Source organism: Octopus sinensis, linkage group LG1 (assembly GCF_006345805.1).
Source record: "Octopus sinensis linkage group LG1, ASM634580v1, whole genome shotgun sequence".
NCBI lineage: Eukaryota > Metazoa > Mollusca > Cephalopoda > Octopoda > Octopodidae > Octopus > Octopus sinensis.
In genome coordinates, this window is record NC_042997.1 from 44747197 (window position 1) to 44772797 (window position 25601).

General features: G+C 37.6%; 1 protein-coding gene across 1 annotated transcript; it reads right to left on the reverse strand.

Annotated features, from left to right (window-relative positions):
- Nucleotides 1–4501: 4501 nt before the first annotated feature.
- Nucleotides 4502–5416, reverse strand: LOC115209460 (piggyBac transposable element-derived protein 4-like). The gene has a single exon (XM_029777915.1). The coding sequence runs from the start codon at nucleotides 5414–5416 to the stop codon at nucleotides 4502–4504; it is 915 nt and encodes a 304-aa protein (XP_029633775.1).
- Between the last annotated feature and the right edge of the window lie 20185 nt (nucleotides 5417–25601).

Here is a 25601-nt window from a genome sequence, read left to right on the forward strand (position 1 = left end):
GTTCGTGACGGTATTTCTGTTTGCTTACTTCTATTTCAAGTTTCTTGCATAAGGAGGAAATTTATCACGCATTTCTTGTGTGTGTATATGTATGTGTTTGTGTGTGTCAGTGGAGGCGCAATGACCCAGTGGTTAGGGCAGCGGACTCGCGGTCATAGGATCGCGGTTTCGATTCCCAGACCGGGCGTTGTGAGTGTTTATTGAGCGGAAACACCTGAAGCTCCACGAGGCTCCGGCAGGGGATGGCGGTGATCCCTGTTGTACTCTTTCACCACAACTTTCTCTCACTCTTACTTCCTGTTTCTGTTGTACCTGTATTTCAAGGGGCCGGCCTTGTCACTCTCTGTGTCACGCTGAATATCCCCGAGAACTACGTTAAGGGTACACGTGTCTGTGGAGTGCTCAGCCACTTACACGTTAATTTCACGAGCAGGCTGTTCCGTTGATTCGGATCAACCGGAACCCTCGTCGTCGTAACCGACGGAGTGCTTCCATCATGTGTGTGTGTGTGTGTGTGTGTGTGTGTGTGTGTGTGTGTGTGTGTGTGTGTGTGTGTGTGTATACACATACGTATAATACAAACATGCATATATACATATATATGAGTATGTATACATATACACATATATGCACTGTGGCATATGCACATACATATATATTATATCTTTATACATCATGATCGTCACCATTGTTATCGATATCGTTTTCACGTCTGCTTTTCTGTGCTCAGATTGGCTGATCGAAACTTTTCCACGCCTCTTATAACATAGAGATATGGCACACCTATTCTGGAAACGAGGTCACACACAGCAAAAATATGTATATGTGTGTGTGACTTGTTCCCGCCCACAAAATTCCAGACCGTGTGCCTATAATAGAAAGGATTATTATCGTCATTCGCCTGGGTCAACTTTGCTTTTCGCCCTTTCGTGATCAATAGAATAAATTACCAGTCAGGTACTGAAGCTATAGGGGTGGTGGTGAAGTAACATACTTAAAATACTAAATTTTACTTATAATAGTAATTATATTATACATGATAAATCTAGTAATGGTTATTACAATAGAATGAGATCTCATCAGACACAGAAAAGTCATTAACTTGCAATGTATAAAATAAATTGAAATTTCTTTATTATTTAATTATTTCACTGTTAAAAGCTTAGGTTTTTAACCTTTTTACTGCCACGCCTCACCTAGAAATTTGTTCTTCTTTCCATGCTCCCTTTGCATCTATGAATAAAATTCCCTCCCAGACTTTAAATAACATCTAAAATATGTTTTTAGTCTTTTTATTGAATATGAATTAGTCACATTATACAAAATATGTATAATTTTATATATAATCACATTATACAAAAAGTGGGAGACTTGACACTGCTTCTTAGCAAAAAGAAATTCTTTTTATTGAATATGAATTAGTCACATTAGTTGCTTCTTAGCTACAAGATCTTGAACGCGTGGTTGAATGCCAGAGAGTGCACGACATAAGTTCCTTTCAATGTTCAACCTGTTTCTGTACTTGGTCATGACAACAGCAAGATTAAAAAAAAAAATTACCATCATTTTTTCCACATTTTTAATGCATTTTTTTGCTATTTTTTTGGCTATAACTCTCTAAAAATGCTCATATAGTTATTTCCCTTACAAACCCGAGCAACGCCGGCCGATACTGCTAGTAATATATAAATTTTACTCTAGAAGTGGATTGTATAAGCCAGTGGTTCTTAACTTGGGGAGCGTCAGCAATTTCCAAGGGGGATGGAGCGAGCCCTTGAGAAAAAAAACCCAGAAATTTCTCTAATTATATTTGTTAGTCTCTTAACGAGAGCATGGTCAAATAATGAGAAGTTTATGAAAAAATGCAAAAGTATCGCCTTATAACTTTAGCTTTCTTCTTCTACTACCTTAGCGTCACTTACCATTTTCAGTACTTATTGCCTCCCCACCCACCCACTTCGTATCCCTCAAAACCCTCACTAATTCTCAACTGTAGCGTTAACATTTACCTTTATTTGGTAATTTTTTTTTGTTTTTGTTTTTTGTTACAAGACTCAGGTTAAGAACTACTGGTATAAAGCTTAGATATTATTATCGTGTAAAGACAACCATCTTTTTCAGTTAATAGATTATAAACAAGTTTGATCCACAGTTTTCATATATATGAAATAATGTGATTCTTAAAAATCAAGAGACCTGCTGAAACATTATCAAATCATTATAGTAACATACTAAGAAATATTAACTTAATTTTAAAAATTGAAAACTATTTTTAAATTATAGCAAGATGAAAAGTACGATATATTTAAAAATAGGAAATAAACCTATTTCTTTACTACCCACAAGGGGCTAAACACAGAGAGAACAAACAAGGACAGACAAACGGATTAAGTCGATTATATCGACCCCAGTGCGTAAACCAAAGAGTATGTAATAGGTTCTACTATAAAGACTCAAAAAAGAATTAAAACAGATTGGAAACATTTTTTAAAATAACAATAAAAACCAAAATTTTTAATATTAAATGATTATGTTAAAAATATAGTAAATTTTTTTGTAATAAGAAATTATAATATAAAGCCAAATGTTAAACTAAAATTCAGATTTAAATATTACAGAAAGTACTAGGTAAAACTAAAAGCTATGCAAAATCTTTTCATTTTTTAAGAAACCGTTTTTATATTTTCGTACAAATAAATACAATATTTTATTGTACAAAACTCTGCCAGATCAGAATGGAGCCTGGTGCAGCTTCCTGGCTTCCCAGACCCCAGTCGATCCGTCCAACCCATGCTAGCATGGAAAACAGACGTTAAACGACGATGACGACGACGATGACGACGACGATGACGATGATGATGATGTACGGATTCAAAACTAGGCACAAGATTTGGACTGATTGATCTTATAGGAGTTCAATCCTCATTTTAGGCACATACTTACCTGCCTCTTTTACCAAGAAGATGACCCGGCCAAAGCTATTCCGTTGGCATCACTGTAGAAACAGTTGCTAAATCATTGCTAGATTTCTTGACATAGCACTCATGGGGTCTATCAGAATTGATCGAGTCACTCTTATTCAAGAAATTTCCACAATTGGCTGACTGCATTTGAACTCGTGTTACTGCTTATCATTTAGTTGCAAACAGTGTGGTGGAACGTTTCTACCGCCAGTTTAAATCAGTTCTTAAAAGCCAAAGCCCAATATGTTGTTCAAACCGGCAAACAATAAATTTTAGCGTAAAATATATTTAGATGAATTGCATACGGATTTACAAAACTGAAAAACTTTAATATCAACAATCTTCTGTAAACATTTTACCTTTCTTTTCTCCCTGACTACTCGAATATGTCAACATACCTTTTATTGCAACAACACAATTACATGCACGATAAAAATTAAGGAGGTAAATACCTCCCAATATATAGAAACTGCGCAATTACGAAAACTTAAATGCACTCCAGTAGAAATTGCCTTACTGTACCTCCATCAAGTTAACAGGCTAGGATGTACATCCCCTTGTGGGCAATAAAGAAACAGGCTAGGATGTACATCCCCTTGTGGGCAATAAAGAAACAGGCTAGGATGTACATCCCCTTGTGGGCAATAAAGAAACAGGCTAGGATGTACATCCCCTTGTGGGCAATAAAGAAACAGGCTAGGATGTACATCCCCTTGTGGGCAATAAAGAAACAGGCTAGGATGTACATCCCCTTGTGGGCAATAAAGAAACAGGCTAGGATGTACATCCCCTTGTGGGCAATAAAGAAACAGGCTAGGATGTACATCCCCTTGTGGGCAATAAAGAAACAGGCTAGGATGTATATATTATATTGTGTTACAGCTTCCAAAATATATCATAAATTTTTAAAAATTATTTCGTTTTTGGATTTGGTTTGCAAGATTCTTTATATGAGTTGGTGTGTTGAAGCATATTCTGTTGTGTCTGGGGAGAGTCATTCTCTTTTTGTGCCTTATCACTGGTAAAATTTCCACTTATTTCTTATTTTCTTGCAACCTTTTCAATAGTCTTGACTGTCCCTTATTTACACTGCGTTCCCTTTTGTTTGTTCGTGCGTACGTGTGGGGGTCAGTGTGTGTGTGTGAGTGTGAGTGTTCCTATACATGCATGCATGTACGTATGTATATATGTGTATGCATATATGTATGTATGTGTGTGCATCTGTGTGTATGTATGTATCCTGCGTATTTATGTGCTTGCATGTCTGTTTGCGTATTTTCTATGTATGTGTGTGTGTGCGCATGTGTGTGTGTGTGTGTGTGTGTGTGTGCGTGCGTGTGCGTGTGCGTGTGCGTGATGCAACTATGTACCTAGAAAATACAGAATCACAGCTCTTCATGGCAGCGAATGCAGACGACATTGGAATGTTTGTTCTTGGCAAACATGGAGATTACAATTCTTACATGTAGTACGAGTTTTCCTGTTTTGGGTGGGGGCACACAAAGAACATCTTCCTTTTTTTCTTTGGCTGAGGAATCTCAAAATGAGGTTGACGTTTGTGTTCTTTTCTTGTTTGGTTGAGAAATGTTAGCGGAACTAGAAGACTGTTTGTCTTGTTCTTGTTTAGCATTAACTCCAGCAAGTTCCTTTCCTAACTGAATTAGGTTCTCACTTCTTTTATCTTTGAAACTTTGCAAGTGAATCTGTTTAGCAACAATGAAAACATTCACTGCACTTATATCAGTCATGTTGTAGAATATAACCACATGCCATCTTCGAGTCATTCTTTTGCAAGTGTATGTCCTTACCATCTTATCTAGGGTATCTACTCCTCCTTTTGTTTTGTTGTAACATGTAGTAACTTCAAGTTTCTTTTCAGCACTTTTTGAATCAATCGAAGGCTGAGAGTGCATTGTACTCATAAATATGACGACATAATTTTTCTTGGGACAATAAGATAGGATCATAGAATCCTTTCGAAATCCAAATATTGTGTTGTTGATTTCTTTTCCATTTGTGGAAGCACTTGGAAGTTCAACTCTGTTCTTTCTAATTGTTCCACCTAAAACAGTTTTCTTGCTAAGCAGCTCTCGAGCCAATCCTAGACTTGTAAAAAAATTATCACAAGTTATATTGCGACCAATAATTTCAAGTTCTTTTACTAGGTCTCCCCCACCCTTTACTGGGTCTTTTCTAGTGTAGATTTGCATTTTCCAGGTATAAGATGTTTCACTATCACATGTTGCCCAAATTTTAATTCTATATTTCCCTAGTTTTGAAGGAATATATACCCAGAGTGGACAATGTCCTCTGAATGAAACTAATTGTTCATCAACTGTCATGCATGAACTTGGAGCATATCCATCTTGCAAATTATGATTCCACATTTCAAATACTTCTCTTATGGACTCCAATTTATCATCACTTCTCTTTTTTTCTTCTTGCACTAGCATCATCAAAACATAATACTTGTAAAATCTGTTGAAATCTTCCCCAGCTCATAATTTTGTTGAATATTAGGCGGCCATCTTCTTGACTCCATAACTGTGTGACATTTTCATGTTTAGATTTATAAAAACCAATAAGAATGATCAGTCCAATAAATTTCTTTAGCTCAGAGTGATCAATTTCCTAAACAACCTGACCTTCAACATTTGTCCATTTACGAATTACTTCAAGAAGATTCCGGCGCATAAAGATAGTAAAACACGCTTCAATGCTATCGCAAAACCTTTTAGCAAAGTGGGATGGTCCACATTCTTGGCGCACAGTATTCCAAGATGAAGTTCTTACTGCTGCTTGAGTAAGAGGATTAGAATGCCAAACATCTTGTCTGTCTCTAGAAACATATTGCTCATTCATAATTGTGTTTATCTTCGTCTGATGACACAGAACCCAAACTGTCCAGCATGCAACCACTTTCACCATTATTTTCAGAGCAATGGAAGGAATCACTATCCTCTTCACTTTCTTCATCGAATTTTAATAACCTTTTCGATATTTGGTCTTCACGCAAGTTTTCACGTCTAGGCATATTGGAAAGCACCACTGAACTATATGAAACTTGATAGCAGACTAAAGGCAGATATTGCTCTCCCACATAGTTATACTCTCCTGAAAGTTGATGCATTATATTGTAAGAATTACGTCATTACATAGAAATATTGCATCACCCCATAACCTAGCAGATTGAAGGTGATGCATTACCACACAAATTTACAGGAATATTTTCATAATTTTCCCTATTTTCTCTGAAATTCAGCAAATAGATTGAATACAATTTTATCTATTTTATATCCGATAAATAGCTAGGAAAATAATATTTTATACTGCTTTTATTCTGTTTAGAATGACAAGAGTATTGTCTGAATCTAATTCGAGAGTCCAATGGACCCCTACGGTAATTAATGTAGAAAGTGAAATTTTCTAACTTTTATAATCATATGGAAAATTTCCCATTTGACAAATAAAAAAAAGAGTCGAGAAAAAAATAAGTATCACAAGAAATCAGCAGAATCAAATAATATAAACAGTAGGAAAAAGCAACTGAAAACCTGAAATGGGTCCATTGAACCCATTTCAGAAGGTTAAGCCAGAACGTTGCCCCTTGTGTAAACAAAGGATAGGGTTCTGAGAAACTTGCTTCTTGCAATTACATCATTTACACAACGCCAGCATTAATAGTATTATTGTCTGGTGAATTCATATCAATCAGTGAGGAACTCTCGCAAACAGATACTCACTCGCAAGTATATGCATTTTAACTTTTGCATACTTTAACGAAAAAGAAATTATCTAGGAATTTTATTTCTGTATATTTCTTATGATGTTCTGTCTTACTTGGCTATCCCAACGCGCATTCTCGAACACGACTCACTGAATTTTATTGCATTCAGTTAAGTTACAGTTTGTGAACTTGCTTGCATTGCATCTAGACATGGTTATAAAATCTGGTTTCACCACACATTTCATGTTTGGCATTTATTATTGTCATCATCTAGCAGAAATTTTTACATTATCATTCTGCCTGAAAATGGTTCGCACTATTTACCGCTAGTGGCTCCTTTGATAAACATGTTTGACCATTTAATCAGAAACCTAAAAAAATTAACACGTTACTATGAAATAAAGATTTAGAAATTCCCTTTCCTGTATGTATATATGTATATATATATATATATATATATATATATATATATAAACTAGCTGAATTACGCTCTTGCTTGAAGCATAGGAGAATAACACTACAACATAATTAGCAGGTGTTCTTTATGAAGTATTAATCACTCAGTTACAAATTACATTTGTAAGAATTAAACGTGGTTTCTGGTTGTAATTTCTGAAATATATGCTTTGCAATTAATCACGGTAGATATTTTTCTTTCCTTTTTTTCAAAATTTCCATTCATCTATCATCATTATAGACGAGCCTGAAATTAGAAAATAGCAGCATAATGTCCTTCAAACGGCACCATACTGTCTTAAACAAAAACCCATTGGACGATGTAGCTCTACATTTCAAGACAGATAGAATGGTTACAAAAAAAAAATGTTTTTGATATGTCTACTTGACCAGGGCTAATCCAGGCTTAAATAACAACAAAATAAAATTCAATTGGCAACCAAATTGCTCATCAATGTATTTAAACGGGAAATTATGAACTGTTAGATCCAGTCTTCCTAGATTTGATACTTATGTTCATAAACCTTACAATATATATTTTTTCTTCACATCTAACCATCCAGCTCCCAACAGTTGTTTTCTATGTATGGAACTTCACTGGAAATGGTGTCCCAAAAACCTGACAAAGAGAAGACGTCTGTTATTACGAAATCGCTTTCATTTTCGATACTTGATGTTTCAATTGTAGGGGCAGAGATTGTAAAGCAATCATTAACCTCTTTATTAGAGTTAAATGTTGAACTATCGTTCATAACACAAAACGGTTCATAATAACGATTGCTGTTACTGACAAGGTCGAAATTATCATTTCTGTCATATATCAAAGATGACTGTATGATGTTAGGCAATTCAGAATCCTCATTTGCTTGTAATATTTCAAAACCATCGCTATCAATACTGTTTAATATATTAAACGAATGGTTTGGCAATGTATGAATTTTAATAAAACAGTTGTCTGATGATAATGATGTAGCAGCATAAGGACTGGAATTTCTGATATGATGCTTGCAGTTAATGCATTCTGTATAACCTTTAAGGAAATCAATCAAACCATCAGATTTATAGTGAATATAATTATACGTATGATTATCTGCATTATTTTTCTCATTCAATTGGCAATCATTGCTGCAAGTTTTGTGACAGGTTTTCAGTTTCTTTTTGCAAGGTTTTGTTGAAACAGTTTTCAGCGTTCTCGTTGCCTCTTTGGAATTCCTTGTTCGATGACGTCTGCATTCTGTAGAATTTTTATACGTTTTGCTAGTGTCTGTCTTGGAAGCTGAAAAAGTAGCTTGGCATATTTTGTGTCGAGAAACATTACGAACGTTCAATAATTTCTCATTCAGACTTTTTATCTTTTCATGTTTTACGTTATCAAACACTTCATCTGTCGGAATATTTTTATCAGAGAGATTTTGATCTTTTGATAAAATCCGAGTTCTTGACACACCGTGTAAATTTCTATGTTCTAACGCATTTAAATTATTCCTACGGTTTATCGGTTTCTTTGTTTTTGCTTTATTCCTTTGCACACCGTCTACGTTTTCGGCAAATAATTTGCTTGGACAAGAAAAACGATTATTTTGTTTAGGGATGTCACTTACTTTTTTCCTGTATTTGGATTTTGATTTCTTGTCTTTTCCTTGTGCAACCATCTTTTTATCTGCTGTTGTCGATTTTTGCAAGGCCTTGTAATTTCTCTCCACTAGTTTCTTTGAAACTGGTTTTGCCGTTTTAGTCCATAAATCGGGTAGAGCACTTTTCACTTGCTGAACACCACAAGAGTAGATGTTCTTTACAGGACTCTCTTTAAATAATTGCGTAACTTTAACGGATTTTGATTCTTCCAGATAGTGTGACGGACATATATTTCGTACTGGTAATATCGATTCAAAACTACATCCGCTCTCCGGGTGTGCTTTTCCATTTAATTCCGGTATTTTGTTACATCTGAAGTCTGTATGAAAACATTGCTTCGTCTCTTTCAGAGAATTAATTTTTTCCCTGGTGTTGTAAGATTCACTCATTGTTTCATCCTTGTCGCGTTTTGACTGACTTTCAATATTTAAAGATTCCTGATCGATATTTTCATCAGGTTGATTAAGAAATTGAGCGTCTTGAAATGATCTCACCTCGTCTTGGGAAATCAAATTTGTTCCATTGCTTGCAACAGATAGCTTCATATCTACTTCCAAAGAACTGACAGGTTTATTCATTCTGTCTAAAGCGTTTGCATCAAACGGAAGAGTATATGCAATGCTACAGTTTGGCAACTGCAAATTATACAGATTAAATGAATCACCCGAATTAAATTCTTTATTTAAAATGCTATTTGGAATATCTGTCATTGGTATTGGATTCGTAGAACCACAAGTTTCGCCTATTTCTGTCGAATTATCATTAACTCTCTCTGATTTGGACAAGTTTAGTGGCAGAGAATTTGGTTCATGCAAGATATTTTCAAAATTTCTTTCGTTGAGGAACGAGTCTCTTTTGGTTAATTCTTTATCGTGAGAATAAACATTCGAATTATAAGATACTGTGTTACGATCATCACAAATTAACAATTGCTCGGCCTGCAGTGGAATACCTTTTTCGTTTAGACTACAGGTGTATCTGAATTCAGAAGGAATCTCATTATTCCTCATAGAATAAAAATCCCATCCACTTGGTTTTGAATCATTATGAGAAAATATCACTGAAGAACTTGTTGGGCATAATTCATTCAAATGGGATTCTTTCATAAGAGGCACAGAATCTTTAACCTCCAAATCTCCAGATTGCTCATAAGAAATATGAACTTGACTGGATGTCTGAGTGTCTTGAACAGACGGGTAGCCAGTAATTAAAGGGACGGGGTCCACTAAAAACATAGCGAACTTGTTATTGGCAACTGCTTCATTTGGAAAACTCAGATTAATTCCTTGCGGAAAAGAGTTAAAAACATAACTGTTCGGCATTATATTCAACATATCACAGGAATTAGAATCAGTTCCAATGTGTTCTAAGTTTTTAGTATAATAATCAAAGAGAACTTGTCGATCATCAACCATACTTAAATTGTTGGTAACAAAACTTACACTCATCTGAAAAATAGTAAAACGTTTAAAAATTAATTTTTTAAAATTACAAATCATTCAAATGCTTTTCTTTATTCTTCAGATTTAAGTATACCAACAACCAGAAATTTGTCGGACATACACGATTAAACAGCAGTATTTTACTCCTATTTCATTTTTGTCAAAAGAATAAGTGTAAAGACGACCCCGGTGAAGTAGGAACTTAGAAAGCAAAGAGCCAGAATAAATATAGCAAAGCGTTTTGTCTAAATCTCAATATAGCACAGCTTACCGTTTTAAATAACACAGCTTATATAATTCGACTATTAAAAAGACTGGAATATCCTTGATCCCAAGATTTATTCGACTAGGATTGACCTGAAGAGAAGTAAAAAGAAAAATAGAACTAGTAAAATTCTTCGAAGACATTTAACTTGAAGGTAGAAAATATAAAACTCAGTTATAGCTTATTCTGAAACAGCATTGATTTGCTCCAAGTCTGCTCAGATAAACAGACCCATGGCATGCTGCCCAATCACTCAAACATCTAGGTATGGATCACAAAAGAATCGATTTCCCACCGTTCGACCGGTGTTCCAGGTGCATCTACTCCACCTTACAAAAAATCTGTGAATCATAAACATTTACATTACGTAGTAATAAAAGTAGCAGCAACCTATAACATATGTAAGAGCGTAAATTCAATTTCTTTAAATAGCAGCGAATTTCGAAAATTCTTTATAGTAGTCACGTAACTATTGGGATTTGAACTATAAGTTAATTCGTCATGTAACGTGTTAAAAAATAATACCGTAAAATGTATATTACTTGTCGACTAACTAAAATGTTTCTTGCAACTGAAGTTCAATTCCTGATTGTAGTTATTTCGCTTACCAAATACTCTTAGGAAAGACAAGAATATAACCACCTATTTTTCCCCTTCGAAATCCATTGGGCTGAACCATACATCTATGCATGATATGAATGGAAAATTGTTTCTCCTAACGCAAAAGTTACGGTAAAAAGTGAAAAAAAAAATTATTTTTGTTGAAGTGTAAGTAACTATAAAATAGTTTCGGGTTAATGGTTTCAAAGAAAATTTAGAAATACATCCAAAATTTCTGATGAATCGTGAAATGGTCTGAGTTAGATTTAGCTGGTGTCGAGTATTATTGGTGTATCATTTTACACTGAAGGCGGCGAGCTGGCGAGCTTAGCGGTATTTCGTCTGTCTTTACGTTCTGAGTTCAAATTCCGCCGAGGTCGACTTTACCTTTCATCCTTTCGGGGTCGATAAATTAAGTTCCAGTTGCGTATTGGGGTCGATCTAATCGACTGGCCCCTCCCCCAAAATTTCAGGCCTTGTGCCTAGAGCAGAAAAGATTCTACATAGAAGCCCTGTTGATAGATTAAGGTACAGTCACTACATCGTTTCCAATAAAATTCCTTGCGAAGTACCACATTTTTTCAGAATAGTTTCATTGTAGCATATCTACCAAACAGCTCGCAAGACAATATCTAAATTCCACAGTAATTTTCGTTTTTAAATATAATTATAGCCAGCATGAAGTATCCAGACATGACCGTTTTCCGACATTACTCACGGTTTTGAGACACTGGGTTCTGATGATCTGAAAGAATGCTTCAGGACTGTAATTTGTCTTTTTTTTTTTTCTTAAAAAGTCTTCGTAAATATCTTCGTTTGATTTCGTATACTTTAAAATACAGTTTTGCTACAATTCTTTTAGCTTTTAGAATTTTCAGCTTCAATTTAAAGTACTTCGTATAAATCTACACGTACAATTCCAGTGATTAGCCGTGTGGCTTATATATATATATATATATATATAGAATGGTTGTATACTGTCAATCTAACAAGAACGTGACAGTAGGGGGTACACCACCGCTGTATAGCCCTAGGAAGCATCGAACGCCTCCTATATATATATATATATATATATATATATATATATAGTAATTTTAATAATATTTAATTTAATCTTTTTTCATTAAATGATTTAAAGTATGATGATGATTATTATTCTCAGACATTAAAGGGAAACATGTAAACTGAGAAGCTTTCCTGTCTTGTTTTGTTTTTTTCTTTGCTCCCCTTAATCCAACATCATAACCGATGGCTATTGCAACACAGCAGAAACAACGCTTAAAGCAGGCAGATTTTCAAAATTTTCCAGTAACTTTTAGAATACAAATCATATAGTTTTTTCTTCATTAGTATAATAGTATTCCTTCCTCATATTCATCAAAATAAACAAAACACGACCAATACTATAGCCAATTTTCTTGGGTTCAAACCGGCAAACAATAAATTTTAGCGTAAAATATATTTAAATGAATTGCATACGGATTTCTTTACAAAAAAATTAAACTTTTAAAAGAAAAAAACAAATGACTCATAACTCTCTTTTCTTTCTCATGCATGATTTATTTCCATGCAGACACAAAAGTCAATAAATTTGAAACTTAGGTAATTCATTTATATTAGTTCAAGTCCTAATAGATTATATGAGAATTATTTTTATTTATGTATTCTCAGCTATAAGGCGGCGAGCTGGCAGAATCGTTAGCATGCCGGGCGAAATGCGTAGCCGTATTTCGTCTGCCGTTACGTTCGGAGTTCAAATTCCACCGAGGTCGACTTTGCCTTTCATCCTTTCGGGGGTCGATTAAATAAGTACCAGTTATACACTGGGGTCGATGTAATCGACTTAATCCGTTTGTCTGTCCTTGTTTGCCCTCTCTGTGTTTAGCCCCTTGTGGGTAGTAAAGAAATATGTATTCTCAGCTATCATTTAGGAAGTGTTCATTTCATGGAAAGGGTTAAGTTGGTTAAATTGAGTAAGTAACTTATTTGTATTGTTAAGTTGCTTTTGGACAGAAGACTTGCGGTGTTTAATATTCAAATGTAACTTTTCAGAATCCTCATTGATATTAACACAACATTGATGCTAATTATAAGATTGGAATATGAAATCAGTAAAAATTCCACCGAGGTCGACTTTGCTTTTCATCCTTTCAGGGTCGATTAAATAAGTACTAGTTAAACACTGAGGATCGATGTAATCGACTTACCCCTTTCCCCTTAAATTACTGGCCTTGTGCCAAAATTTGAAACCACTATTAAATTAGTGAGATTTTTGAAACGAGTCCATTGTAAACTAGTTTTAATGGTTTGAACGTGAAAAGCTGAGTTCAAATTCACGAGAAAGTAGAAAGTGCTAGTTTGTGTCTAAATTATTGTACCCTTTAAAAGTTGGTACGGTACTCCAGTAATATCTGAAACTCACAGAGAAACAGTTTTTGCTCTCGAGTGGAAGGTAAATGTAATAAATAATAATAAAATCAAGATATCTAATAAAGTCGTGCCCTTTAAAAGAGCAACGATTAAATATAGTTAAATACGATTTCAAATTCACTGTCAACAATCAAGAAAGAAAATTGGATAAAAAAAATCTGAACTTCTATAACTATCGCTTATACATATGTGTTTGTTTGTTTGTCTTATTAATTTAAAACCAAATACTGCATAAGCCTCATATACAGGCTTATGAATTATAAGGTTAAATGTACTCTTTATGTATATATAAATAAAATACTTTTCATATGATAGGAAGTTTAAATAAGACCTACATTGAAAGAATTCTGCTTTCCAAATTACCAGCTTACTTCTGTCCGCTGCATTTTCTACGTTGAAATAATAATAAGTGAAATAATACTGAAATCCTAAATTTATAATTCTTTTTTTTTTTTTTTTTTTCTTTTTGAATACCAACTACTGTTCAATCTGAATTTAATACATACTTGGTATTTAACTGGGAGTTTTGGGTAGCAATAAACATTGGTAGGCTGGTTTTACTTTCTTTAAATGAGCCAATAGTTAAATTCAATAATTGTTAACACCAAATGCTGACTTGAAGGATATGTCTTTTTCTTTTTTTTCTTTTTCAAATATAAGTTGTCTTACTAATATATTTGACTGTCTTGTCTGCAGTTACGTTCTGAGTTCAAAATCCGCCGAGGTCGACTTTGCCTTTCGGGGCCGATTAAATAAGTACCAGTTACGCACTGGGGTCGTTGTAATCGACTTAATCCCTTTGTCTGTCCTTGTTTATCCACTACTATGTTTAGCCCCCTGTGGGCAATAAATAAATAAATAAATAAATATATTTGACTGTCTTAAGGCGGCGAGTTGGCAGAATCGTTAGCACGCCGGGCGAAATGCTTCGCGATATTTCGTCTGCCGTTACGTTGTGAGTTCAAATTCCGCCGAGGACTTTGCCTTTCATCCTTTCGGGGTCGATAAATTAAGTACCAGTTACGCACTGGGGTCGATGTAATCGACTTAATCCCTTTGTCTGTCCTTGTTTGTCCCCTCTGTGTTTAGCCCCTTGTGGGTAGTAAAGAAATAGGTATTTCGTCTACCGTTGCGTTCTGAGTTCAAATTCCGCCGAAGTCGACTTTGCCTTTCATCCTTTCCGGGTCGATAAAATAAGTACCATTTGAGTAATCAACTTACACCCTTATTCAAAATTGCTGGCCTTGAACCAAAATTTGAAATCAATGTATTTGACTGTCTTATTTACATTCAACAAATATGAGATTTGTGAAACAGCTGAAACAACATAAACACTTAACAAATAACTAAGCATCAACATTCTAGACAGATAATTGTTGTTTATTGTTCCTGTTGATACTCTTTACTCTTTACTCTTTTACTTGTTTCAGTCATTTGACTGCGGCCATGCTGGAGCACCGCCTTTAATCGAGCAACTCAACCCCGGGACTTATTCTTTTGTAAGCCCAGTACTTATTCTATCGGTCTCTTTTGCCGAACCGCTAAGTAACGGGGACATAAGCACACCAGCATCGGTTGTCAAGCAATGCTAGGGGGACAAATACAGACACACAAACACACACACGCACATATATATATACACATATATACGTCAATTTATTTCTCTTGTCTCCATTTTGGTCATTCGCTCCGCTGCTTTAGTTTTGCACCGAAAGACAAGGAGGACATTTTGCAAAACGAACGGTTTCAATTGACTTGACGCCAGAAGTGAACAACTGACCGTTTCGAATATTTTTTGGTCAACAGCATTAACCTCCATATATTATTTCTCTACAAAGTAGGACGATTTTACTCTCTTACTCGTTTCAGCCATGCGGCTGCGCAAAATTGAGAAATAAAATTTAATAAGGCGCGCCGAACAAACTAGATATTGGATTACTGATTTAAAAGCATACCAAGTAAAAATGATTAGTCATCTTACTATTCAATGACAGTATCGTAGACCTCTGAGTGGGTACGGTACAACACCAAATAAGGAAGTGCTCTTTCGCCTGTGAGCTTCGGGCTATATGGCTGTGGGTTAAGAAGTTTGTTTCCCAACCACATTGTTTCTAGTTCAATCCCACTGCGTGGAAACTTGGGCACGTGTTTTCTGTTATAAGCTCGGGGGATCTTTTCCTTTTGAACGGCACTTTGTAACATAATTTCTAGGTAACTATAAAGTTTTAAACTTCGTATACTGGTAGAATGTGATTATAAAACATCATTTTCTCTTGGTTTTATTGAGAAAATTCTATAGTTTGTAAGATATTTCGTCTGAAATTTCGAGCATTTCGGCAATTTTAACCAATCGATTACCTCCATTGAGCTAAAATCATTTGCTGCGTCTAAAACTGAGATAACATCCTCTCACTAACCCTAAACCTCCCCCTAACCCTAACCCTAATTTTTTTTTCTTAATTGTTAAATCAATTTAATTGTTACGCGTGTAAAAAAAAAACGAAAGCAATGGAAAATAATTTAAACAATTAACAAACAAAATAATTCTATAATTTTATACACACGCTTTCCGTGTTAGGGTTAGGGGGAGGTTTAGGGTTAGTGACAGGATGTTGTCTCAGTTTTAGACGCAGCAAATGATTTTAGCTCAATTAGAGGCAATTGATTGGTTAAAATTCTAAAAATTAAACTACGTTAAACAAACGAATTACAATTTTATCAAGAAAGCCAAGAGAAAAAATGTTTTATTTTGACACATTCTACCAGTATAAGAAGTTTTAAAGTATTTAGTTAACTAGAAATTGTCTGCCGTTCAAAAGGAAAAGATCGGGCTCGGGCCGAGTAAAGCTTTGTTTCTGGATTTGATATACGGGGACTGAAAGAAAACCGTCGCGCGCACGCGCGCGTGTGTGTGTGTGTGCGTGCGCGTGTATATGTGTGTGAGTGAGTGTGTATATAAATATGTGTGTATGTATATATATATATATATGAATATGTATGTGTGTGAGTGCGACTTTGAGACTGCCCCCTCTCATCACCATTTGACAATCAATGTTGGGTTGTTTACGTCCCTGAAACATAGCGGTTTGGAATCAGAAATCGCTAGAATAAATACCATGGTTTAAAAGAAATATAGGGGCGATTCGTCCGATTAAAACACTCCGATGCGTTGTCCCAGTATGGTTGCTGTCCAATGACTATAACAGGTAAATCGTAAAAAGTAACCCAGGTCTTGCTGAAATAGGGAATTCTGGTTGCGGAGTGTGCACGCTGGTTCTGGTAATCTTTTTAAATACTTACAATCTAGAAACAGTAGAGTGAGGTAATTAACCTCTTAATACATTATGGACACATTGAAACTCCGACGTCTGGCAGCTGACTTGGCAGACACCCATACAATTATCAACCATCGCACAAACAATAACTCTGAGCACCTTTTCAAACTCCACCCATCTAACACCCGTGGACATATTTACAAAGTCAGAAAACAGCACAGCTCCCATGACTTCAGGAAACATTTTTCCACGCTGAGAGTTGCTGAAGCATGGAACAAACTGCCGGCATCAGTTGTTAGTTGTCGGAGCACTGCATCCTTCAAAACTTCCATGCTTTCTGAGATTCGCCAACACTACACCTGATTTTCTCCCCTCCATACACACACAAGCATGTATCTGACTCATACATTGTTCGCTTTCCAGACATTTGTACATTACTGCATATACTCTGACAAGTTGTGGTGCACCTGAGCACTGTATACAATAATTTCATTATTATTATTATTATTATTATTATTATTATTATTATCTCGTATATCTCCGTTCAGAGATGTCTAGTAAATATATTTTTGAACGAAAATATACGTTCACTGTACTCTGAGATGTTTGTAACTTATTTCTAACCCGAAATACTTCGTTTATGGTGTTATTCCCGTTTTCTATCATTAACTACAAAGGGCACAAAAAAAAAAGAAGAAAAACCTTTTTTGTCTGCTACCCGGACAAATGGTGCTGTACTAAACTAAATCGAGTACGCTGATTCCAAATCTGAACTCAGAATTACTGTAACACGTCAGGATTTTGAGTTAGGCGCATAATTATATATTAATACTACATTAGTATCGGGAATGGTTAAGTTCAAGGTAAAAAATTATCATAATAGTATACTAGTACTGTATATAGTATATTTATGTTCAAGGCAAATATTATTATAATATAATGGTACATAGTAGGAGTGGCTGTGTGGTAAGTAGCTTGCTTCCGCACATGCGCGTCAGGTCGACTTCTTGCCAGTGAACAGTGAGGACGTGAGCTTTGAGCTCCGTCCTAGAAAGAAAAAAGAACAAAAACAGAGAAGGTTGTCGAGGCAAGTGATTTTGTTTTATCTGAGTTGGGTGTAATTTGTTATATTGTAATTTTTTGTTAACAAATTTCGCCCATTGCTGGGACAATTTCGCCTGCTCTCGGAGGCTGCTGTTTTGTGAATTTAGTGTGAATTTTTTGGATTCATTTTAAAAAAACAGTGGAGGGGTGTATCCTCGGCCGAATGATTAGAACCTGTTACAGTTGCTGTTGCAGTTACCGTTGGCTGTGACCAGTTTTGTGTTTGGATTTATTGGAGTTCTTTTACCAATTACGGGAAAAAACGATTCATACCAAGGAACCTATATGCATTTGACCGGGAATACCTGTGGGCCAGGAAATTGGAGTTTTGCTGAGTGAATTGTTTTCCTTTTTTCCGTCTACCCTTCCTGTTTTGTTTTAACTGTTTAATTATTTTTTGGACTTTATTATATTTTTTGCTGTTTCTGTTAACTTTTGTGTACCAGTTTTGGACTTATTCTGTGACCTTTGAACTTTCTTTGAACTTTCAAGACTTTCTTTTTTGCACATGGCAAAAATAAACGGTGTCGCTGCTTTGGAGTGGGAGGTGGTCCCACCCAAACAGTGGATTAAAGATCTTGAGAAGAGGACGGTGGTGCTACGGACCTATTCTAGGTCGCGTGGTGCCATCACCCTCTTCGACAAGAGCATAAATGAGAGAGAGAGTTGGCAGACTACCTGCCAACTATAAAATTTATTTCACGGGGGACCAAATTTGCAACGGTCTGGTTGCTGTTTGGTACCCCCGAGGAAGCTGGCAAATTTGCCAGCGAGCCCCTTGAGGGGAATGAAATTTTGTTCTCCCCCACGTATTGTGGGAGGAAGATAAGAATAGCCTGGGTATGCGGGCTGCCCCCGGGCACGGAAGCGGGATGGATCGAAGATACCATCCGGCGAGGCCTGGGGGATAGCAGGCCCGGGCTATTGAGGGTGGATGTTGCTCCTGCGGTCGACTGGGAGGGGTCAAAGGCAACTTTGACCCTGTGGACCCCGGTGGCCGTGGGAGTATTTGACATTCCCAGACTTCCTAAATATGGCCGGGGACAGGTACCCGGTGATATTTGAGCCCCCCCCCCAAGTGTCACCTGTGCCTGGAGCCTGGCCATATCAGGAAGAACTGTACCAAGGCCCTGAAAAGGAGAAAGTGCCCGCCGCCCCTTCATTGGAGGGGGAGAAGGTGGAAGTTTTCTCCACGAAAAGAAAAAGAAAGGTGGGCAACAATGGTTGCTCACCAAAGAATGTACAGGCCGCGGAGGAGAGTAGCGACCCCCTGCGTCTGTCGACGTAGCCCCCTGCTTCCGCAGCCACAAAAAGAAAGAGGAAAAAGAGGAGTAGAGGACGGTCGGTGGATGTTCCTGGGCCGCCGACGGAGCCGCAGGTGGGATAGGGCTCCGTCAGTGGGAAGTGTGCCACTGACGGAGCAGTGTGAGGTTCCTTCCTGTGACGAGGAGGTGTTTGTCCTCCTTTACCACGAGAGAGGGACGGTGAGTAAGTTTTTGGACGGCTTGGGTGGCTGAGAACGTGTGTACTCGGTCTGCCCAAGTAGTCCGATATGGCCTCCGCTGGTGGCTACGGAGGTAGTAACGGAAAACATTTTGTCAAAGGTCACAGCGACCTTTGACAAGAAAGAATTTGCTTTCCTCTTTGCAGGCTCCGACTTGTCGTTGCAGAGTTGTCTGCAGGCGGCAAGTCACATTGCTTGGGGGACCTGACAAGGAGAATTGTTGTAAATCTATGTGCTGCCCTTGTGGCAAATTAAATGAAATAAAGTAGCTTGTAAGAGGTTTTAGTGCCTCCTTCTTGTAAGAGGTTTGAAACCTCATATTGATTTTTAAAAAAGAAAATATGTTTTCGAGAAAAATCCAATCGGCGGATGTCGGGTTTCGTCTCTCCTTTATTCATTTTAATTCATTTTCATTCATTAATGTGTTTGTCTAGCCCGCAAAGCTACACAATCGTTGTACTGTCTATATGACAAATTTTATGAAACAAAGTAGCTTGCTTCCGGTTACCCATAGTGCATTTAGTTTGTCGTTTGTGTGCGAGTCGGACGTCGGTTTTGTTGCTACGGTAAGACAATGTACTCAGACCTTAGCGGGTCTGAGTTGTCTTCAGAGGAGGAGCTCGTGAGGGCGGTCATAGCGATGGACAGTGTGCTAGAAATGTCCAGGAGTTTTACAAAGGCCACGGAGAAGAAACGAAGGGAGTTGGACTTGGCTGGTCTGAAAAATTATGACAAGATGTTACAGAAGGTGGGAGGGGACGTAAGGCTGTCGCCCCCCAAAGGAATTATGGAGAAGATGGAAAGGAAAACTATCACCTATAATATGTTCTCTTTAAAAGGAAAAAAGGTTGAGCAGGTGGAAGCGGATACAGAAAAGGCGCTAAGAGAGAAGTCTAAAGAGATTACATATATCACAAAAGGAAAAAGATATGGCACAATGGTCGTCCAATTTAGGACAGCTGAAGAGGCAATGAGGCTGGCGAGTGTGGCGGTAAAAACGGAGGAGGTAGTGCTTCTGCCCACATACTTGGGAAGAAAAACTTCTAAGGTGAGGGTAGAAGCAATTCCACCGGATGTATAAGTGGCTTGGGTAGCGGCAGCTGTCCTTGTGGGAAGCGAGGAGGAGGTGGCTGTCCTCCAAGCCACAGAAAGAGAAGAAGGAGGGTGGAAAGGAATGACGCTCGAGTTAATTTTTCAGACGGAGGAGGGACAACTCGAGAACTTGGCAAAGACTGTGACGCTGGGGAAATCGTGCTGAGGGTGTGGGTAGAGGGCAGAGTACCACGTTGTTTTAAATGTGGCCAAACGGGCCACATTAGAGCATACTGCCCTCTACGAAGGACTATGGCTGAGGATATAGTTGCGGAGACAGAAGAGAAAAGAGAGGAAGACAAAATAGACGGAGGAAACGATAAAAAGGAGGAAGAATGGAAAATTGCAGAGCGCAAAAGGAGAAAGAGGAAAAAAAAGAAAAGACACTGAGTATGATGTGGCACCCCAGTCCAACCCCATACCACTCAGACCCACCCTCCCCATACAGACATCAAACCCACCCACCCCATTTCCCCTCAAGAAAAAAAGAAAAAGAAAGAAAATACACCACAAAATTTAGAAGAACCCACCCTCCCGGTGAAAAAGGTTATGAATGCATGACGGAAAGAATGTTATCTTTAAGTGACAGGGAAAAGGGAAAAAAGGATTGGACGAAAAGAGAAAAAGGACTCAGGACCCAGAGACAGCGAGTGGTGTTACTCAGTGTGGGGTGAGTAGCACACTCTTCATAATATCATTTTCAGATATCATTCATATTATCATATTTTAATTTATTCTTCATGTGCATTTTCATGTTCATTCATTATATCATATTCTATTTCTTAATTGTTATATGTCCCCACATGTGTTGTAGTGTCCCCTCTGTGTATTGCCTTTATGGCAAATTTAATAAAATAAAGTGGCTTGCTTACGCGCATGCGTGTTTGTTCGTTGCTTATTGGATTGAACACTGTCAAGACCGTTGGTGGCCGTCTTGAATCGAAGAACTGTTGAAGAGGCGCGACTGCAAGGTAGGCACTTGCTTTTTTTTTTAGGGATTCGGTGGGGATTTTGTTGCTTGACATTGTTTTTCTTTTTTCAAATGAGAAAGTCTTCATTGGGTCTCGAAAATTTGTCGGCTGCAGCCACGCTCAAGTAACTCACTAACCGGTGCGAATTGTTTTTTTTTGGTGAGCGTGTCTCACTACCAAAATTTGAAAAGTTTATAAAAATTCGACCCATCCGTGGAAGAATGTGGTTTTTTTTTGTTTTTTTTTTTTTGCTGCTACAATAAACTGGAGTACCAGTGTGAAGCAATATTCTGGAGGATTACCTGTGGACCCGGATTATCTAAGTGGTGGAATTGTGTTGCCGTGCTGGAACTGTTTTCCTTCGTTCTTTTCTCTGCTCTGTCTTTTTGTTCTTTCTTTGTGTTTCTTTGGACTTTTATTTGAATATTTTGAACTTTTTTCTTGAACATTTTCCTGTTTTTGTTTTTTTAAAAAGCATGGCAAAAAATAAAAACACTGTCTTTGAGGGGGAAATTGTGCCTCCCAGGCAGTGGGTAAAGGACCTTAATGAGAGAGCGGTGGTGTTGAGGACATATTCCAAGTCCCTCGACACCATCACTGTGTTCTCTCAAGTACATATTGAGAAGGAGTTGGCAGAATACCTGCCAACCATCAAGTTTATTGCAAGGGGTGTCAAATAGGCAACTGTACTTCTTACCGGGCTGTTTGGTTCATACAATATTGTGGAGAGGGAAATGTTTAGTTCCTTTTTGATGACTTCCAGTCCACATTATGAAGGTTTCTTGATTTACATTTTTGGCGGGGTATTGAAAAGCTGTGGGCTTTTGAACCCTAAGTTATAGCAGTACTTAGTCCCGATTTTAGATAGAGTGGGCGGTACCTTTGGGGGAAAAAATGGCGTCCAGTTCGGAAATTTATATAACACTCTATGCCGAAATTAGGTACTAGCTCTTCCAGAATTTTCCATTTATAGATTTTTACATATCTGTCCGCCTTCGCTCCAAGGAATGAAGTCATAGTTTGTTCGGCCTCTTCCTGTTGTACATCTGCTACACTCTCTCAATTTTTTTAGTGTAGTGAGGTTGGACTTTTTCAAGCTTCATTGATACAAGTTATCTGCATGTGGTTGCTATTTGATACTCCTGAGGAGGCTCGCATTTTTGCAATTTACTAAATGATACACAGCATGGCTTCCGAAGCTTCATTGATACAAGTTATCTGCATGTGGTTGCTATTTGATACCCCTGAGGAGGCTCGCATTTTTGCAATTTACTAAATGATACACAGCATGGCTTCCGAAGCTTCATTGATACAAGTTATCTGCATGTGGTTGCTATTTGATACCCCTGAGGAGGCTCGCATTTTTGCAATTTACTAAATGATACACAGCATGGCTTCCGCCCTGGAAGAAGCTGCCTCACATAACTCTTACAGCACTATGACTGGGTTTTGAAACAGCTGCTTGACCATTCAGATATCAATATGATATATCTTAACTTTGGAAAGGTACATCGTTGCATGATGTGTCAGAATCTGCGAGACATTGGCACAGCTGGTAAACTGGGAGAGTAGCTGCATGACTTCCTAAATGATAAAAGCCAGGCAGTTGCAGCCAACGGCACTCTCTCAGAGGAAACCCGCAGGGAACTGTCTTGGGGACCATTACTATTTATATTAGCTCTCTTAGATATACCCATGATCACTCAGACAACCACTGTCACTAACTATGCTGATGACACAAAATTATAACAGACAAAAGAGAACTCAAACGATGTCACAAGTTTACAGCGGGACTATATGCAATATACAAGTAGGCTGAAGATAATAACATAAAGTTTAATGCTGGAAAATTTCAAGCATTGCGCTATCAGCTCATAAATGCAGCCTGCATATACAGGACCCAAATGGACTGCAATCCCAGAGTCACAGACAGTGAAAGATTTAGGGATCAGTATGTATAATGGTGCATTATTTCATATGCACGTTACTAACATGGCAGTAACATGAGATAACTGGCAGGATGAATACTAAGATCCTTCAAGACCAAGATGCCATGTTCATCCGGTGGAAGACCCTTTGTTCTCAGCCGCCTGAACTATTGCTCTCAGCTGTGGTCACACATAGTGCCAAACTAACAGTGAAGCTTGAAAAAGTCCAACCTTACGACACTAAAAAAATTGAGAGAGTGTAGCAGATGTACAACAGGAAGAGGCCGAAAAAACTATGACTTCATTCCTTGGAGCGAAGGCGGACAGATATGTAAAAATCTATATATGGAAAATTCTGGAAGAGCTAGTACCTAATTTCGGCATAGAGTGTTATATAAATTTCCGAACTGGACGCCATTTTTTCCCCCAAAAGGTACCGCCCACTCTATCTAAAATCGGGATTAAGTACTGCTATAACTTAGGGTTCAAAAGCCCACAGCTTTTCAATACCCCGCCAAAAATGTAAATCAAGAAACCTTCATAATGTGGACTGGAAGTCATCAAAAAGGAACTAAACATTTCCCTCTCCACAATATTGTAAGAAGTACAGATGTGGGAACAGAGTCAAACTACCTTACATAGCAAATGGACCAACAACAAAGACAAAAAGCTCACACAGAAATGGTGATATACAATTCCACCACCATGAAGAAATCAGCCAAAGAAGAATGATGTGTAAAAATACAAAATCACGGCGGTGCTTCAGGAATATGGTTAAAACGAGTATATATATACTAGCAGTAATACCCGTCGTTCATCGGATAATTACTTTTACTCTTTCTCAGGAGTCACATTCAAAGTATTATTACATATATAATAGATTTCTCAACGGGGATTTCAGGGGAGAGTTTCAGGGAGTCGCTGGCGATGTATCGTGGTGATCAAAAATCCGGCCTGCTAAAATTTGGTTAAAGTGATTCAAACTGCAGACTCAACGCAAAATGGTCACAATTAATTCCAAAGCGTTAAAAATGTTATGAAAACAATTGGTATGTGTTCACAAAGTCCAAACGATTAATACGAAAAAATCCTCCAGGCTACATCCCGAAAATTCATTTCTTTGCCGAATTTCTACAATGTTTACGGCGATTCGTTTTTATTTCTTGATTTTTTATTTTTCATGCAATTTACGCATGCTTGCACGCATGGTGAACACAGTTCACGTCAAACAGCTGAGTAAAGTTCACTATTCAATGCATGGGATAAGGCCTAAACAAACACATTATCGATCTTTGCACTTGCGAGATGAATTTCGGAACAGGGCCGATGCCGAACCCCCCTGGCACCTGTGCAGGTGGCACGTAAAAAGCACCCACTACACTCGCGGAGTGGCTGGCGTCAGGAAGGGCATCCAGCTGTAGAAACTCTGCCAGATCAGACTGGAGCCTGGTGCAGCCCCTGGCTTCCCAGAACCCGGTCGAACCGTCCAACCCGTGCTAGCGCGGAAAACGGACGTTAAACGATGATGATGATGATGATGATGATGATGATGATGATGATGATGATGATGATGAAATAGCGCAGTTCAATTTTCATTCGCCTAAACTTTAAGTGACCCATTTTTGGTGGTTCTACGATTTGTTGGCTAGGAGGAGATGTGCCGGGAAGTTAAACACACAGACACACACACACATACACACACAGACACACAAGTTGAGTTTTATATATAGAGATATGTATAACCCTATTGATATGCTCTTTGGCTTGTCACCTCTCTTTTCTCTTTCTTAATGCCTGTTTACAACGCCATGCATAATCCTTTCTACTTTAGGCTCACGGTCTGAAATTCGTGGAGAGGGAGGTACTCGGTTACATCGATCCCAGTATTCAACTGGTACTTATTTTATCGAGCCCGAAATCAATGAAAGACAAAGTTGGCGACGGTTCCATTTGAACTCAGAACGTAGAGAGCCGGAAGAGATGCCGCTAAGCCTTTTGTCCGTGCAGCAATGTTATTTAATCACTAAAAATAGCTTACATTTAAAAAATGATTTTCAATCTATCGTTTGCCTTTCGTTACTTCAAACATATTTACGATCTCATGGGTATTGAAATTCTTCTAATTCCATTATGAATTGTACTTCCACAGGTATACAAACATCAGTTTATTCATCTGAATCAACATTTCTTCTCAGGGGATTTTCCTATT

What these genes read in the sequence shown, in the direction of transcription:
- LOC115209460 (XM_029777915.1), bottom strand. Translation starts at nt 5,416, where the DNA reads ATGCTAGTGCAAGAAGAAAAAAAGAGAAGTGATGATAAATTGGAGTCC.